The following is a 17,461-nucleotide window of genomic DNA, read 5'->3' as shown; positions in this document are numbered from 1 at the left end:
TGCAGCTGTTTTACCTGTCGGTGGAGGCGTATCTGGGTTCGAGCCCGAAAGACGCCCGGTCACTCGCCCCGCAGATCTGCTCACACTTCCTGGACCATGATGCTGTGCGTATCTCAACTACACCATAGTTTTCACGTGTTGTCATATCATTAGGGGAACGCCCCCTGGTGGGCAAAGTATTACTGTCCTTCGCTGACTGCCTGGTTGCATGATTTCTCTTTTTTTATACAAAAATCCAGATTAAGCCTGGTTGATACTTCTGCGTCAAGTAACCCACGGCGCATGCAACGTGCGTAGCTGTGCATTTATACTTCTGCGCGCTGTCTCTGTTGGTCTGCATTAACACTTCCGAAACGCTAGTTGGCAGTGAGGTGTAAATGTTCCTCTGTGTCGAGTTTCTTCGCTGCTTTTTTGCTTTTCCTGAACACTTCCGGGATGTACAAGTGGCTCAAACTCGCTCATTTTGAGGCAGGAACCGGCGGACGTGCAACAACTTTAACTATGAGGTAAACACAAAACAAAACTTTCCATCCGGAGCTCCTTCAGGGACTCCACACTTGTAAACAATCGCTCCATCAGGCTAGCACTAATCATGCGACTCTCGGTCCCGCCCAGACTCGTCAGCGCTACCAAACCGACCAATCACAGAGCTTGCGCTACGCGTCGTTGCGACGTGTAGTTACATTTTTTGAAAGGTGCACGTCAGCGATGCCGACGGCCACGGCGAAGGGCTATGCGTCAGCGCCGTAGCATACGCCGGCATTTGATGCAGAAGTATAAATCAGCCTTCATATGGATTATATAGTTACTAACCAATAAGGAGACCCACACGAACTGTGCTTCTGCGGAAATCTCTTATTGAAAAACTGCCAGAAAGGAGAAATTGATGGATTTGTGTTGAACGTTAGCATCATTGTCGGTTTGTTTGTATGATTTTATACAGTGTCTATTCTTATTTGCAGGTTTAGTGCAGTTAAAGTATAAATTGAAATGCAAAGCCAATGTATAAATGGTAGAAGTGAACGAATAGATTTTCCCTGCCAGCAAATATCAATCTAAGGACCTGTCCTCAGGTCTTTACACTGGCTGCCAGTTACATTCAGAATAGACTTTAAAGTATTATTACTAGTCTATAAATCACTAAATGGCCTAGGAGCTCAATACATTACAGATATGCTCACTGAATACAAACCCAACAGATCACTCAGATCTTTAGGATGATATAAACTAGAAGTTCCAAGAGTTCAGTTAAAGCAGGTTGAATGAATTTTCTGCCACTATGCCCTCCACTGCTGGAATCAGCTTCCAGAAATGATCAGATGTGCTCCAACATTAGGCATGTTCAAATCAAGACTGAAAACACATCTGTTTAGCTGTGCCTTTACTGAATGAGCACTGTGCTGCGTCCGACAGATTGCACTATTATATTTTTCTCTTCTTCTTCATTCTTTTATATCACATTTTACCTGTTTTTATGCTTTTTTTTTTTACTCATTTTTAGTGTTTGTTTTTATTTTTATTTTACTTGTTTCTTTTATTCTTGTCTAAGTAAAGCACTTTGAATTGCCACTGTGTATGAAATGTGCTATATAAATAAAGCAAAAAAAAAAAGACAAAATCAGGCACTTAAAGACTATTGGCCCGTTTCCACTGAGTGGTGTGGTATGGTACGCTTTTATAGCTGTTTCCACTGTCAAAAGATACCTAAAAGACTCTATACTGCTCAGTGAGCGTCGTCTTTCGGATGAGACGTTAAACCGAGGTCTCGACTCTCTGTGGTTGTTAAAAAATCCCAGGATGTCCTTCAAAAAGAGTAGGGACCCACTGGCCTCCAAACCCTCCTCATTTCATAATTGTTTGGAGTGTCAAAATTAGTTGTTTTCTTCGGTGCATCGCGGATAATTCGGTATCGGTTCAGTAATAATCATAACCGGTTATTATGTACTGACGTCATTTATCTCCTATGTGCTCTGTCGCGAGGGAGGTGAGCGCTGGTATTCACAACACTCAGGACCCAACTCAGGGCCGGCCCATGGCATAGGCAGTATAGGCTAAGTAAACAAGTAAATTCTAAGGGCACTGTACATCCAGGAGGGCGCCAGAAATGAGTGCGGTTCAGTTGGTTTTGTTTTCGATATTTCTGCGAACATTCAGTTATAGACGGCAATACTCAAAAACCTCTTACCCTAAAAAGATTTAAAGTGTGTTTCCTACAATAAGACAAAGCTGGTTATGTTTCACAGCTGTCTTTTTCTTTTTTTTTCACTCGTTATCACAACCACTGCTCCCTTTAAGCCTATGCTCTGTGCGGCTTCCACAAGTAATTTCCGCCAGTAATTTCCGAATGTTGTGTGCAGTGCAAAGGCAGTCTTAAGGCTCGCACACACCGGGACGCTTTTCGTTTGCATTTATCGTCAGCGTTTTACAAGACTTATTTCCGTATTCAAACCCAAGCGATTTTCACTGGCGTCAAGCAGAAGAGTATGCTAAATCACTCTTTTGATGTTTTGATGTAAGATGGCGCTACGCAACTTTAAGCTTCTGACTCTCGAATATGACATAGAAGAAGAGGAGGAGAGGAAGTGCACATGCTTGTTGTTAAAGTTACTGGTGACTCGAACAAGCATGGATGGTTCAAGCAGCAGCTCTAGCTCTAGCGATGAAGAAACGATTATAGTTCACAAGAGCAATAAGCAGCTGCACGTTCATATCGCCTCTGGGCATCTTCTTCAATGTGCGCTTGCATTGACAGTTTTCCGCTTGAGTGCCTCCAAGTGCTGTTTACTGTAACTTCAGCAGTTCTGTGCACGGGAACTAAAATGCCGATCTGATTGGTGGAGAAGGTTTTGATGCCGCGCGTCAAAACGAAAAAAACGAGCAAGAGGCATTTTTTTAATGATGCTTTTGCGCCTGGCATTTTGCGTGTTGTTGTGCACGATTACATTGAAGACCGTTATTTAGTCGCGAGGCGTTAAACGTCGACGGAAAATGCGAGCAAAAAAACGTCTCTGTGCACAGGCATTTATACTGATTTCATTGCGTTTGCCTTTTAATTAGTTTTGTACCGCAGTTAGGAATTTTTGACAATAAAATTATTGTGAAATTTTATTACAATTATCTCCGAAGTGCTGTTTAACAGAGAGAAGTATTTTCAACACATTTTTTAAACCTAATAAGTTTAACATTAAGATATTTTAAATCAGAGAAATGATCCTTTTGATGTCTTTTATGTTTCACTTATGTTTTCATTTGCATGTGGCTACCACTAGAGGGCGAATTCCCACATTTGTATCTGAATGACTGTATATTTCTGATTGTTTTCAGCCTCTGAAGATCAAAGTGCGTGAGGAGTTTCTGACTGATATCGGTGAGGTTTGCTGCCTTTTTTATTCTCATGATGAACAGCCTCATTCAGATCATCTGCAGATTTGAACTGTGTGTTCCAGAGATTCAGTTTAGCATTTTTTATTTGTTTTCTCCACCCAGAGAATCGTCTTCATGCTCAGGAGGACATTCGAGGACCTCTTTCTGAACTACAGCAGCAGGTGCTTCCAGATATCCAGGATCAGCTGCAGGACTACAGGTGCGTCTGCATTAAAGGGACAATTCAACCAAAAATGAACATTTCCTCATCATATACTCACACTCAAACTGAATCAGTCGTAACGTTTTGAGAATACAGTCATAGCATTTTGAGAAAGAAGTTGCAACGTTTTGAGAATACGGTCATAAAGTTTTAAGAAAGAGGTCGTAATGTTTTAAGAAAGAAGTCGTAACGTTTTGAGAATACAGTCATAACGTTTTGAGAATACAGTCGTAACGTTTTGAGAATACAGTCGTAACGTTTTGAGAGTACAGTTGTAGCATTTTGAGAATACAGTCTTAACGTTGTCAGAATACAATGGTAGCATTTTGAGAATAAAGTCGTAACATTTAGAAAATACAGTCGTAACATTTTGAGAATACAGTCGTAGCGTTTTGAGAATACAGTGGTAGCATTTTGAGAATACAGTGGTAGCATTTTGAAAATACAGTCGTAACGTTTTGAGAATACAGTCGTAACGTTTTGAGAATACAGTCGTAGCGTTTTGAGAAAACAGTGGTAGCATTTTGAGAATACAGTTGTAGCGTTTTGCGAATACAGTCTTAACATTTTGGGAATACAATCAAAGCATTTTGAGAAAACCATCGTAACGTTTTGCGAATACAGTCGTAACGTTTTGAGAATACAGTTGTAGCATTTTGAGAATACAGTTGTAACGTTTTCAGAATACAGTCGTAACGTTTTGAGAATACAGTCTTAACATTTTGGGAATACAATCAAAGCATTTTGAGAATACAGTTGTAAGGTTTTGAGAATACAGTCGTAACATTTTGAGAATACAGTTGTAGCGTTTTGAGAATAAAGTTGTAACATTTTGAGAATACAGTTGTAACGTTTTGGGAATACAGTTGTAACATTTTGGGAATACAATCGTAGCATTTTGAGAAAACCATTGTAACGTTTTGAGAATACAGTCGTAACGTTTTGAGAATACAGTCATAACGTTTTGAGAATACAGTTGTAGCGTTTTGAGAATATAGTCGTAACGTTTTGAGAATACAGTTGTAGCGTTTTGAGAAATCAGTTGTAACGTTTTGAGAATACAGTCGTAATGTTTTGAGAATACAGTCGTAACATTTTGGGAATACAATCGAAGCATTTTGAGAATACAGTCGTAAGGTTTCGAGAATACAGTCGTAACGTTTTGTGAATAAAGTTGTAGCGTTTTGAGAATAAAGTTGTAACGTTTTGAGAATACAGTTGTAACGTTTTGAGAATACAGTTATAACATTTTGGGAATCCAATCGTAGCATTTTGAGTACAAAGTCGTACAATTTTGAGAATACAGTCGTAGCATTTTGAGAATACAATTGTAAGGTTTTTTTAGAATACAGTTGTAACATTTTGAGAATACTGTCATAACCATTTTGAGAGAATTTGTGATGTTTTGAAATAGTCTCAACATTTTGAGAATAGTCGTTACGTTTTGGAAATGATGTCGTAACGTTTTGAGAATAATCACAACATTTTTTAGAATACAGTTGAAACTGTTAAGCTATTAGTTACTAGTTAATTTAAATTATTAGTTTATAACTAATAAAGTTATGGTAACTAATAATCTTAACTTTTCTGAATTTGATTATAGTGAAACAATGTGCATCTTTTGTAAAGCTGTTTTGCAACAATTAGTAGAAAGCGCTGTACAAATAAACTTTAAGAGAAAACAGTCATAGTACTGAAAGATTATTTTTGCAATATTTAAAGAAAACAACATGTAAATTTTCCTAATTTTAACTTTTTCATCTTTAATCTTTGTTTTTAATGTGGCATTAATATGCTGTCATAACATCTTTCTCAATTAAGTTTTTAAAACTAATGTGTGTGCGTGTGTGTGGTCCTGCAGGAATAAGCAGACGATGGGTCTGGGCTCTCTTTTTGGAGAGTCTGACCTGCAGCAGCTGGATGGAGACCCTGTCAAAGAGAAGCAGGTGGTGGACAAACAGATTGTGGCCCTCTGGGAAATACTGTGAGTCCAATCATGTGTAGAAATAAACTTCACAGTGACCTCAACACTGACACACTGTACTGTGATCACACTTACACATGCATTAGCAGAACATATTATACTAAAGACAGACATATGAGACCCGTGTCTGGTTCTAAAATTGTGCTCATTTTCGGTGGAGATACTCATCAACATTAGTATTTGAATTTTGCTCGTCTCCAAAACAATTTTATTATTCATTTTTTTTCATTTGTTTGTTTATGTCTTTTTGGTTTAATGATTTGATCAATAGAAAAATTACTCATTTTACAGTAGAATAATACAGTAGAACTATTACTATAGTGATAATTTTCTAAAAGTGTCTACTTTCTATAACTCGATAATAATAATATTGTTTTGAGAATACAGTCGTAGCATTTGGAGAATACGGTTATAACGTTTTTGAGAATGAACTCAGCATTTTAAGAAGGAAGTTGTAACGTTTTTGAGAATACAGCGTTTAAAAATACGATCATAACGTTTTGAGAATAAATTCAAATTGTTTTGTGAATGAAGCCGTAACGGTTTTAGAATGAATACAGAGAATACAGTCATAACATTTAGTAAATTATTTCATCTTGTTTTGAGAATGAAGTCGTAATGTTTTTGAGAATACAGTTGTAGCATTTGGAGAATACAGTCGTAGCGTTTTGAGAATACGGTCGTATTGCTTGGAAAATACAGTCATAACATTTTGAGAATGATTTCATAGTGTTTTGAGAATAAAGTCTTAACGTTTTGAGAATGAAGTCTTAACATTTCGAGAATGAAGTCTTAACATTTCGAGAATGAAGTCGTAACAATTCGAGAATAAAGTTGTAACATTTTGAGAATGAAGTCGTAATGTTTTTGAGAATACAATTGTAGCATTTGGAGAACACAGTCGTAGCCTTTTGAGAATACGTTGTATTGTTTGGAAAATAGAGTCGTAACATTGAGAATGATTTCATATTGTTTTGAGAATGAAGTCTTAACGTTTTGAGAATGAAGTTGTAACATTTCGTGAATGAAGTCTTAACGTTTGAGGATGAAGTCGTAACATTTCGACAATGAAGTCTTAACATTTTGAGAATGAAGTCGTAACGTTTTTAAGAATTCAATCGTAACATTTTGAGAATACAGTCTTAACATTTTGTGAAGGAATTCATATTGTTTCAAGAATAAATTCGTAACAGTTTTAGAATGAAGTCATAACATTTTAAAAATACAGACGTAACGTTTTGAGAATACAATTGTAATGTTTTGAGAATACAGTCTTAACGTTTTATGAATACAGACGTAACGTTTTGAGAATGCGGTCATAGTGTTTTGAGAATATGATCGTAGCGTTTTGAGAATACAGTTGTAAAGTTTTGATAATACAGTCATAACGTTTTGAGAATACAATCGTATTGTTTTGAGAATACAGTCATAACGTTTTATGAATACAGACGTAACGTTTTGAAAATACGATCTTAGCGTTTTGAGAATACAGTTGTAACGTTTTAAGAATACAGTCATAGTGTTTTGAGAATACGATCATAACGTTTTGAGAATACAGTCATAGTGTTTTGAGAATACGATCATAACGTTTTGAGAATGAAGTTGTTAGATTTTTAGAATGAAGTTGTAATGTTTTGAGAATACAGACGTAACATTTTAAGAGTACAGAAGTAATAGCTGTTATTGATATTTGCTCTATTATTACAGCCATACAGTAGTAAGTGTATTACTAAAAAATATTTTTAATTGGTTTAATTTTAAAATCAGAGTAGTGTTATTACTGAACAATTATTAATAATTCTACTTCTACTACTAATATAAACAGGCATGATAAAGACTGAATCTTTTATCGTGGTTATGCAATATTGCATTTTTATAAATACCAAAAAAGATCGAAAGGATGGACAAACTTCAGTCTTAATAACAAATGTAATATTTTTAAAAATCTATAATTTAGATTTAAATATGTGTGTGCTCTGATTATAATTCTTTGATACTTTGAAGAATGCTGGAAACCTGTAACCATTGACTTCCATTGTAGGAGAAACGAATGAAAGTCCATGTTTTTCCAGCTTTCTTTAAAATATCTTCTCTTGTGTTTAACAGAATACTGACAGAATATACATTTGTTTGAGTGTACTGTGCCTTTAAATCAGTTTTTTGATGCTGATATTGTAAAGCCTGGACAGTTCTCTGTCACCTTTTACATCTGATGCCATTGCATCTCTTGTTAACAGTCACAGAGATGTAGAAAACTTTAAAGCGCACACACACACACAGATCTGCAGCTTCAGTCAGATGATACACAGATAATAATGCAAAAGAGTGACAAAAGTCCACCAAACACACACCACACCTCGCCGTCAAGCACTCACATGACCCGGAGTGCCTTTCTGCAGGTCACATGACAGATCACACACATACACACACACAACATGACGAGACCCTCGCAAAAACACACTTGCATTTCAGTGCTATGTGTGTTTGCAGTAATACAGTGATGCTAACATGCGTTTCCTTTCCTTGCAGCTCAAAACATGAGGAGGACAGAAGGTAAGCAGCGTGATTTCTATACTGCTAGTGTTGATTTATGAGTGAAATTACAATGTACATGTGTGTGTGTTAGTTCTCCTTTAGCATCTGCCGTTCATCTATATCTCCGACATTCGGGAATTAAACTCAGAGACTCCAAAGTGTTTCCCGGCTTGATGTCCGAGAAGGAAAAGTGGCTTCCTTTCTTTCCCAAAGCCAAAAAGGTGAGATTTTCCTGTAAATGATGCAGATAATCAAGCCTCATGCATATTCCATATATAGGTTTAAATGATTTTCTGAGCACCTCCAGGATTTTTCTGTGTTTTTTCTGCCTGCAGTGACTGATTCATCAGTGACTTTTCAATCTGCAGCAATATCTGTGGCGTTTTGTGAATTGTTTTGCTGTTAAAAATACACACAGACAATAATATTGCATGATAAAAATATGTATTTATAACCTTTGAGCTCTGTAATTTCTATAAAAGAAAGATTGAGTGAAACAACTGTGTTTACCTCATAACCCAGTAAAGGCTGCGGTATCATATCTAATACATGAACACTCTGAATAACCAGAATTAATCAAGGAAAGATCTCGTTTACCGTAGCATAATCATTAAGATTAGACAAATGCAACCTGCTTAATGTCACTGGTGCATTTACAACAGTTTCCATTGCATGTTTTAATCAATTATATTTCGCACTTGACCACCTCATGTAACGTTGATAAACTTTGAATTATTCTAAAGCTCTAAAGTGTGTACCTCTCATATGTGTCCAGTGTTTTGTAGGGCTGCTCGATTTTGGAAAAAATCATAATCATGATTATTTTGGTCATAATTGTAATCACGATTATTCTAAACGATTATCAGTTGAAGTTAATTATTAGCGCTCCTGAGAATTTAGTTTTTTTAAATAACTATTTCCCAAATTATGTTAAACAGAGCAAGGAATTTTAACAGTATTTCCTCTAATATTTTTTTTTCTTCTGGAGAAAGTCTTATTTGTTTTATTTTAGCTAGAATAAAAGCAGGTTTAATTATTTTGAAACCCATTTTAAGGTCAATATTATTAGCCCCCTTAAGCAATATATTTTTTGATTGTCTGCAGAAGAAACCACTGTTATATAATGACTTGTCTCATTACTGTAGCCTTTGAACTGCACTTTTTATCTAAATGCTTGTATTTTGAAAAACATCTAGTAAAATGTTATGTACTGTCATCATAGCAAAGATAAAACAAATCAGTAATTAGACATGATATATCAAAACTATTGTGTTCAGAAATAAGTTTAAAAAAATCTTCTTTCCATTAAACAGAAATTGGAGGAAAAATGTTGCTAATATTCTGGAGGGCTAATAATTCTGACTTCAACTGTGTATATATATATATATATATATATATATATATATATAAGCATCTTCACCCTAAGAAAAACACTTTAGCTACAAAAGTCCTTCAGTCAAGAGCAGTAAGGGATGTTCTCGTCGTTTGATTAATGATGAAGCAGGCGGCAGCATTTCGCACTGTCACTTTAATGGTTTCTCTTTCACGAGTCTTTTGATTCTCAACTCGTTTGTTTATTAAGCAAATGAGGATTAATATGAATAATCACTAATCACCGCGTTTTGACGCCCATTTGACCATTAAAGCGCTCATGTTAAGATTACTGTAGATGTCTGCGCTCCTCTGCTTATCCCAGTGTGCCAATGAGACCGAATGCTGACCGCGTGCTTATGCGTGTGCGCGTGTTGCACACTCACATAAGCACGCTGTCTTTTGCGCTTTTGGTATATGATGCAATAATCGTTTATCTCGATTAATGGTTTTTAATAGTCGTTAAAAGACATAATCGAAATCGAAATCAGATTTTCGATTAATTGCACAGCCCTAGTGTTTTGTAGGAAATATTATGTAGTGTCAATTAAGGCTGCACCCTAATTGCCAAAATAATGGAAAATTATGACATTGTAATATCTAGTTTTTCTGCAATATACATCAGGACATGAATATAATCTCACTAGATAGCTTGAATCTCTTTATTTAGAAAGAATTCATTAATTTAGACACATTTGAGGTTATTCTGGGCGTGAATCATGCATAAAATATTTTGATTTAAAAGCATATGTAAATACAATAAAGCGAAGGGAATATTTTTGGGGGGGTGAGCCGAGCCGGTGCAGGTACAGAAATTGAATGATCAAATGTGAAGACATTAGGGCTGGGTGATTTTCCCTAAATTGTTAACTCGATTACGATTAATAAACGCTTATTTTATTCATTTATTTTATGTTTTTGCCTTCATAGTTCACTGACAAGTTTTGTACAGTTACTGTGCTCACATATTACAGGTGAGAGATGTAGGGTGCATTACTTGATTTGAAAATAATTTAAATAAACGCACAATATCTACTATCTATGATTATTTATTGAACATCATAGTAGAACAACTGAAATTTGACTTATTTATTTCGAACAGAAATATCATACATTAAATTTCTTTAACGAAAAATTAGGGCTGTCAAAATTAGCACGTTAACGCACGTGATTAATTTTAAATATTTAACATGTTAAAAAAATATCGCAAATAAGGCAGTTGCAGTTTATTTTTATTTCCTGTTCTGCCTGACGTGTGTTTAGGGACGGTGCGGTGCGCCTTGGGCAGCAGAATACTGAGCGAACCCCCCAGTCTTCACTTTTATCAGCTACACCGACCCTCTCCCTCATTTTCATAAGCAAAAAAAGTCACTTTCTTTTTCACTTTCGGGTTGAGGGCGGCGTGATTGCCGTTTGCCTAGAGTGCCAGTTCAGCTTGCTCAGCCCTGCGTGTGTTTGACATGCAAAGAAATTTGGATAAAACCAAGGACGCGCTTTTAGAAGGAAAGTTTCAGCATTAAACAATTAATTTGGCATTACCAGGCTCTCCAGCGTTTCCTCCAGAGTTTCATGCAATTTCGGATGTTTCATTTTTAATCTTTAGACCTAAACTGCAGTTCAGCAGTTCACTCTCATTCAGCATATTTTCATTCAGGATGTTTTAATGGAGTTTGATACCGCATGGTGAACGGAAAGGAAAAACCTCCTTATTTGGGGACTCGCATGATCCTTTAAGGTAATCAAAAATCGCTGCTTACGTGGTCGACTCCTAATCAGAGTATTATCTAAATCATAAAAGCAGAGCATTGGTGTCCATGTAAATGTACTGTAGTGAAAGTGGCAGATGAAGTCGCGAGCTGTCAAAGACAACCCATTCCTCTGCCTTTAAGCTGCACCCGAGCCCTCACAATTCATAAGTTTCACGTTGCTGTGTCAAAATCGTTGCTTGTAAAATACAGCCAGACTTTAGAATGCTTAGTTTAAGCAAGTTTTATGAACGCGATTTTTCGTGTTGATGATCGTGTTGACAGTGCATGCGTGTGTGTGTGTAGTCCACTTAGTATCCAACATAGAAATCATTTTTGTTTGTTATTGACTTTGATTGTTTTGAAATTCAAATAGCATTTAAAGCCTGTGCTTTTATTTCTGTAATAAATACGGCGTTTCGTGATTAATCATGATTAATTAAAAAAAAACTGTGATTTAATTATTTAATTTATTTTTATCATTTGACAGCCCTACAAAAAATACATTTCAGCATGATCTAAAGCAGGGGTGTCAAACTCAATTCCTGGAGGGCCGAAGCCCTGCACAGTTTAGTTCCAACCCTGCTCCAACACACTTACCTGTAGGTTTCAAACAAGCCTGAAGGACTCAATTAGTTTGATCAGGTGTGTTTAATTAGGGTTGGAACTAAACTGTGCAGAGCTGCGGCCCTTTTGCAACTGAGTTTGACACCTGTGGTCTAAATGGAGCGGGACGAAGCACAAGCTTATTATTTTTCCACCCTATTACCACACACATCATTCGTCTAATACTTCAACTTAATTCATCTTTTACTTATCTCTTCTTTTTACATGAGACATATTTTATCCTTTGGGCATCTTTGATATATTATATGTTTGATTCCATTTGTACATTTGCATTTTATAGCATGGACCCAAACAAATACATAGTATTGCAGCAGCCATTGATTGAAGTTTCATCATACCTTTCATCATTATAAATTAAAACACACACATTGTCTATTAGGCGGCTCTCTGCGCCGACCATCCTCGTCACCACTACCAAACCAACCAATCACAAAGCTTGCGTTACATGTCGGTGTGATGTGTAGTTAAATTCTTTTGTAACTTAAAATTTTTTTGTTTACTTTTTTTATTTATTTTATTTATTTATTTATTAATTTTTTACATAATATCAGAATATTATACAGAACGGGGTCATGTGACTCAACAAACAGTAGGGAAAGTAATTAAAGAAATTGACTTGGAAAAATTAGAGTCAGATCAGGTCTGAATGTCGATTTTGATTAATCGCTCAGCCCTTAATGACACTATATTATCTTGATTTTAATTAGTTCAATAAAATACATTTTATTTCAACTTACAAAATGTGCAGTTTTTTGTGCAAAGTTGCAGCTTTTCAGAACACACGCAGATAATAAAGTTTTATTATGAATATTTACGTTTTCGAAATTATGACTAATGCTCGTGTACAATCCCAACATATAAGCTCAGCATTGCAGATCCTGTGACTATTGCAGACATGCACATTAGCGCATGCACAGCCCTAGTGACAATAATTTATTATTGCCCTTCCAACTGCATCCCATCACTGGGAAACATCCATATACACTCATTCACACACATACACTAAGGTCAATTTAGCTTACCCAGTTCACTTATACCACGTTTTTGGACTTGTGGGGGGAAACCGGAGCACCCAAAGGAAACACACGCCAACTGACCCAGATGGGGTTTGAATCAGCGACCTTCTTACTTTAAGGCGATTGTGCTACCCACTGCGCCACCGTGCACATTTTTATTTGTCCAAAAATTAAGTGTAATTGAAAATTAATATGTGAAGTGTCTTTTCGTAAACCTAGCTGTTATTTTGTATCATGGGCTTTATCGTTATTATCGTGGCATTATGATGTTATAATTTTTAGGGTAAACATTTTATTTATACAATCAATATAGAAATTGTTCAGGGGTATGAATAATTACAGGCTTGACTTTTTATATTTGATAAAAATATATGGTTTTATCTCTCTGGAGGACTCTGCTGATAGGGCTGGGTGATTTTTCAGATTTTTTCCATTAATTCGAATTTACGTTTTGACGACGATTTAATTTCATATTAAATCGAGAATCGCGTTTTTTTAATTTTTAATTTTTTATATATATTTAATACATTATAATGGCACCAATGCGCTTTGGTTCACTCTTTGTATGAAGCAGGAAGCCCACCAGAAGCGCCTCTCGGCGACGCGTCGTGCAGCACCCCGCAGCGTTATGGATTTTAGAATTCTAAACAGGTTTCTATACACACACCGGCGCCGCCCAGCCACGATTCAGGACGCAGTTTATATTTTAGCTGCGCCACAGAGCGCTATCTGATTAGTTTCATATTAAATATCATGCGAATGTGCGCGTTTGATGTGTGATATTTTAAACTGTCATGTGCGCGCCGTGTCGCGGCGCTTCTGGTGTGCGGCCTGCTTGACTGCTTGTTAAAGCGTGAAGTCATGTAGGATTTTACTTGTTGCATTAGTCTGAGTCACGTCTGTGTGGATTGTCAAGACATTCCCTCATCAAGTCGATAAACTCGATCTCAACATGTATGAAGGACGTAAAAGCCTGCCATGTGAAAAACCGTGCCGATCTTTTGGTTTGAACACGAGCAGAGGTGAGGGACTGTAGCAGTGAAAGTGAAAGTACCCGCCCCCATGATGTCATTTAGCGGACCTGGTTGAAAACCAGACAGATCAGCCAGCATAATAGAGAGTGGAGCAAAGTGCATCAAATGATCAGTATTTGAAAGGGGGAAAAAAGAAAACTAGATTAAATATATTATTTTATATTAGACACATCTGGTGCTTGTATTTGCTCCTACTATACGTCCACAGCTTCACACATTGGGTTAAATTAGGCTTTACAGTTTCCATGTTCAGTCCTTTACTTCCACTGTATCTTTTTAAGAAAAAGGCAGCAGCTTTACAACCTGTCATTCAATCAGAAGAAGACAAAGCCAAAGCCAAGCTGACAGCCAATCTTTCCTATAGGCTCAGCAAAACTTGCAAAAATCCCTCTGTATTCCTGCAACTGCAATATTTACACTAATATTTCTTATTCAAATCTTCAGCAACGCTATTTAACTCGTAAATTTGTTTTACATTTATTTACACCTTGACCGATTTTTGTGTGGCATGGCCATTAAAAATACAATGTTCCTTAACTAGATGGTTTTTCAAGTTACTTCTAAAGAGAATGTTACTTCAGTCATGTTGTTGTAATGTTTTGAGAAGACTAGTAACACAATAAAAAAATCGAAATCAAAATCGTGAATCGGTCAAACTTTATAAAAAACCTAGATTTTTTATTTTTTTTGCCAAATCGCCCAGCTCTACTCTGCTGATAGTTGTTACTGTGCTGATTTACCATTCTTCATGTGTTAATGTGAACAGCTGAGCAGCGCAAAACGAGAGAGAGATGGAGAGGACAAGAAGAGAAACCCCATACTGAAGTACATCGGCAAACCCAGGAGCACATCGCAGTCCAGTAAACACAAGCGCACACACACACACACACACTCAAACATACAAGCAAACATACAATCATACATAGATATGCATGCATAAACAAACACACAAGCGCACAAACACACATGCATACACACACATGCGCACAAATGTACATGCATACACACAAACTCGTACACATGTAATCTAGCAGACATACACGAACGCACGTACGCAGATGCTCACACACAGATACAGGCATAGAAGCACACATAGAAACACACATCACACACACACACACTCACATTCATGTTCTCACTGACACACGTTCGCAATAACATGCTCATACACAAACACACATGCAAACACACAAACTCGTACACATGCAATTAAGGAGACATGCATACACAGATGCACACATGCACCACACACACTTATGCTCTCACAGACCCACATAAACACAATAACATGCTCACGCACACACAAACATACAAACACAAACACCATGCATGCATACACAAATACACACACACACACACACACACACGCATACTCGCATGCATGCAATCAAGGAGCCAAACACAGACGCTCACACACACTGTCATACACAGATATGCATGCATAAACAAAAAGTGTGCATACAAACACACACACACACACACACACACACTCACACTCATGTTCTCACTGACAAACATTCACAATAACATGCTCACACACAACTACACATGCAAACACACACTCATATTCATGCAATCAAGGAGCCATACACAGACGCGCACGCACACTGTCATACACAGATACGCATGCATACACAAAAAGTGTGCATACAAACACACACACACACACTTACACTCATGTTCTCACTGACACACGTTCACAATAACATGCTCACACACAAACACACATGCAAACGCACACACTCATATGCATGCAATCAAGGAGACATGCGCAAACACACACAGATGCACACTCAAACAGATGCACACATGCACCACACACACTTATGCTCTCACAGACACACATAAACACAATAACATGCTCACGCACACACAAACATACAAACACACACACCATGCATGCATACACAAACACACACACACACACACTCACACATATGCATACCTGCACGCATGCAATCAAGGAGCCATACACAGACGCTCACACACACTGTCATACACAGATATGCATGCATACACAAAAAGTGTGCATACAAACACACACACACACACACACACACACACACACTACACACTCATGCTCTCACAGACACACATACACAATAACATGCTCGTCCAAACACACACACACACACACTACACACTCGTACTCTCACAGACACACATACACAACAACATGCTCGTCCAAACACACACACACACACACACACACACACACACACTACACACTCGTACTCTCACAGACACACAGACACTATAACATGCTCGTACACACACACACACGCACACACACACTACACACTCGTGCTCTCACAGACACACACACAATAAGATGCTCGTCCAAACACACACACACACACACACTACACACTCGTGCTCTCACAGACACTATAACATGCTCGTACACACGCACACACACACACTACACACTCATGCTCTCACAGACACACATACACAATAACATGTTCGTCCAAACACACACACACACACACACACACTACACACTCATGCTCTCACAGACACACATACACAATAACATGTTCGTCCAAACACACACACACACACACTACACACTCGTGCTCTCACAGACACACAGACACTATAACATGCTCGTACACACACACACACTACACACTCATGCTCTCACAGACACACATACACAATAACATGCTCGTCCAAACACACACACACACACACACACACACACACACACACTACACACTCATGCTCTCACAGACACACATACACAATAACATGTTCGTCCAAACACACACACACACACACACACTACACACTCATGCTCTCACAGACACACATACACAATAACATGCTCGTCCAAACACACACACACACACACACACTACACACTCATGCTCTCACAGACACACATACACAATAACATGCTCGTCCAAACACACACACACACACACACACTACACACTCATGCTCTCACAGACACACATACACAATAACATGCTCGTCCAAACACACACACACACACACACACTACACACTCATGCTCTCACAGACACACATACACAATAACATGCTCGTCCAAACACACACACACACACACACACTACACACTCATGCTCTCACAGACACACATACACAATAACATGCTCGTCCAAACACACACACACACACACACACTACACACTCATGCTCTCACAGACACACATACACAATAACATGCTCGTCCAAACACACACACACACACACACACTACACACTCATGCTCTCACAGACACACATACACAATAACATGCTCGTCCAAACACACACACACACACACACACACTACACACTCATGCTCTCACAGACACACATACACAATAACATGCTCGTCCAAACACACACACACACACACACACACACACTACACACTCGTGCTCTCACAGACACACAGACACTATAACATGCTCGTACACACACACACACACACGCACACACACACACACTACACACTCATGCTCTCACAGACACACATACACAATAACATGCTCGTCCAAACACACACACACACACACACACACACACACACTACACACTTGTGCTCTCAC

At 37.7% G+C, this 17,461-nt stretch overlaps 1 protein-coding gene across 15 annotated transcripts in view; it reads left to right on the top strand.

Moving 5' to 3' along the window:
- arhgef11 (Rho guanine nucleotide exchange factor (GEF) 11) overlaps window positions 1-17,461 on the top strand; it is a 106,882-nt gene that overhangs the window by 40,606 nt on the left and 48,815 nt on the right. For all 15 annotated transcript variants that reach the window (XR_012382475.1, XR_012382474.1, XM_073906867.1 and 12 more), the window contains 7 exon segments: window positions 6-104; window positions 3,325-3,367; window positions 3,487-3,583; window positions 5,448-5,570; window positions 8,100-8,123; window positions 8,197-8,326; window positions 14,665-14,758. Coding sequence is in view for 13 of the 15 variants with exons in the window: in XM_073906867.1 (XP_073762968.1) it covers window positions 6-104; window positions 3,325-3,367; window positions 3,487-3,583; window positions 5,448-5,570; window positions 8,100-8,123; window positions 8,197-8,326; window positions 14,665-14,758 (610 nt within the window). In the remaining 2 variants the exon portion in view is untranslated.

This window comes from Danio rerio, chromosome 7 (assembly GCF_049306965.1).
Source record: "Danio rerio strain Tuebingen ecotype United States chromosome 7, GRCz12tu, whole genome shotgun sequence".
Lineage (NCBI taxonomy): Eukaryota > Metazoa > Chordata > Actinopteri > Cypriniformes > Danionidae > Danio > Danio rerio.
This window is presented reverse-complemented; position numbering and strand designations above follow the sequence as displayed.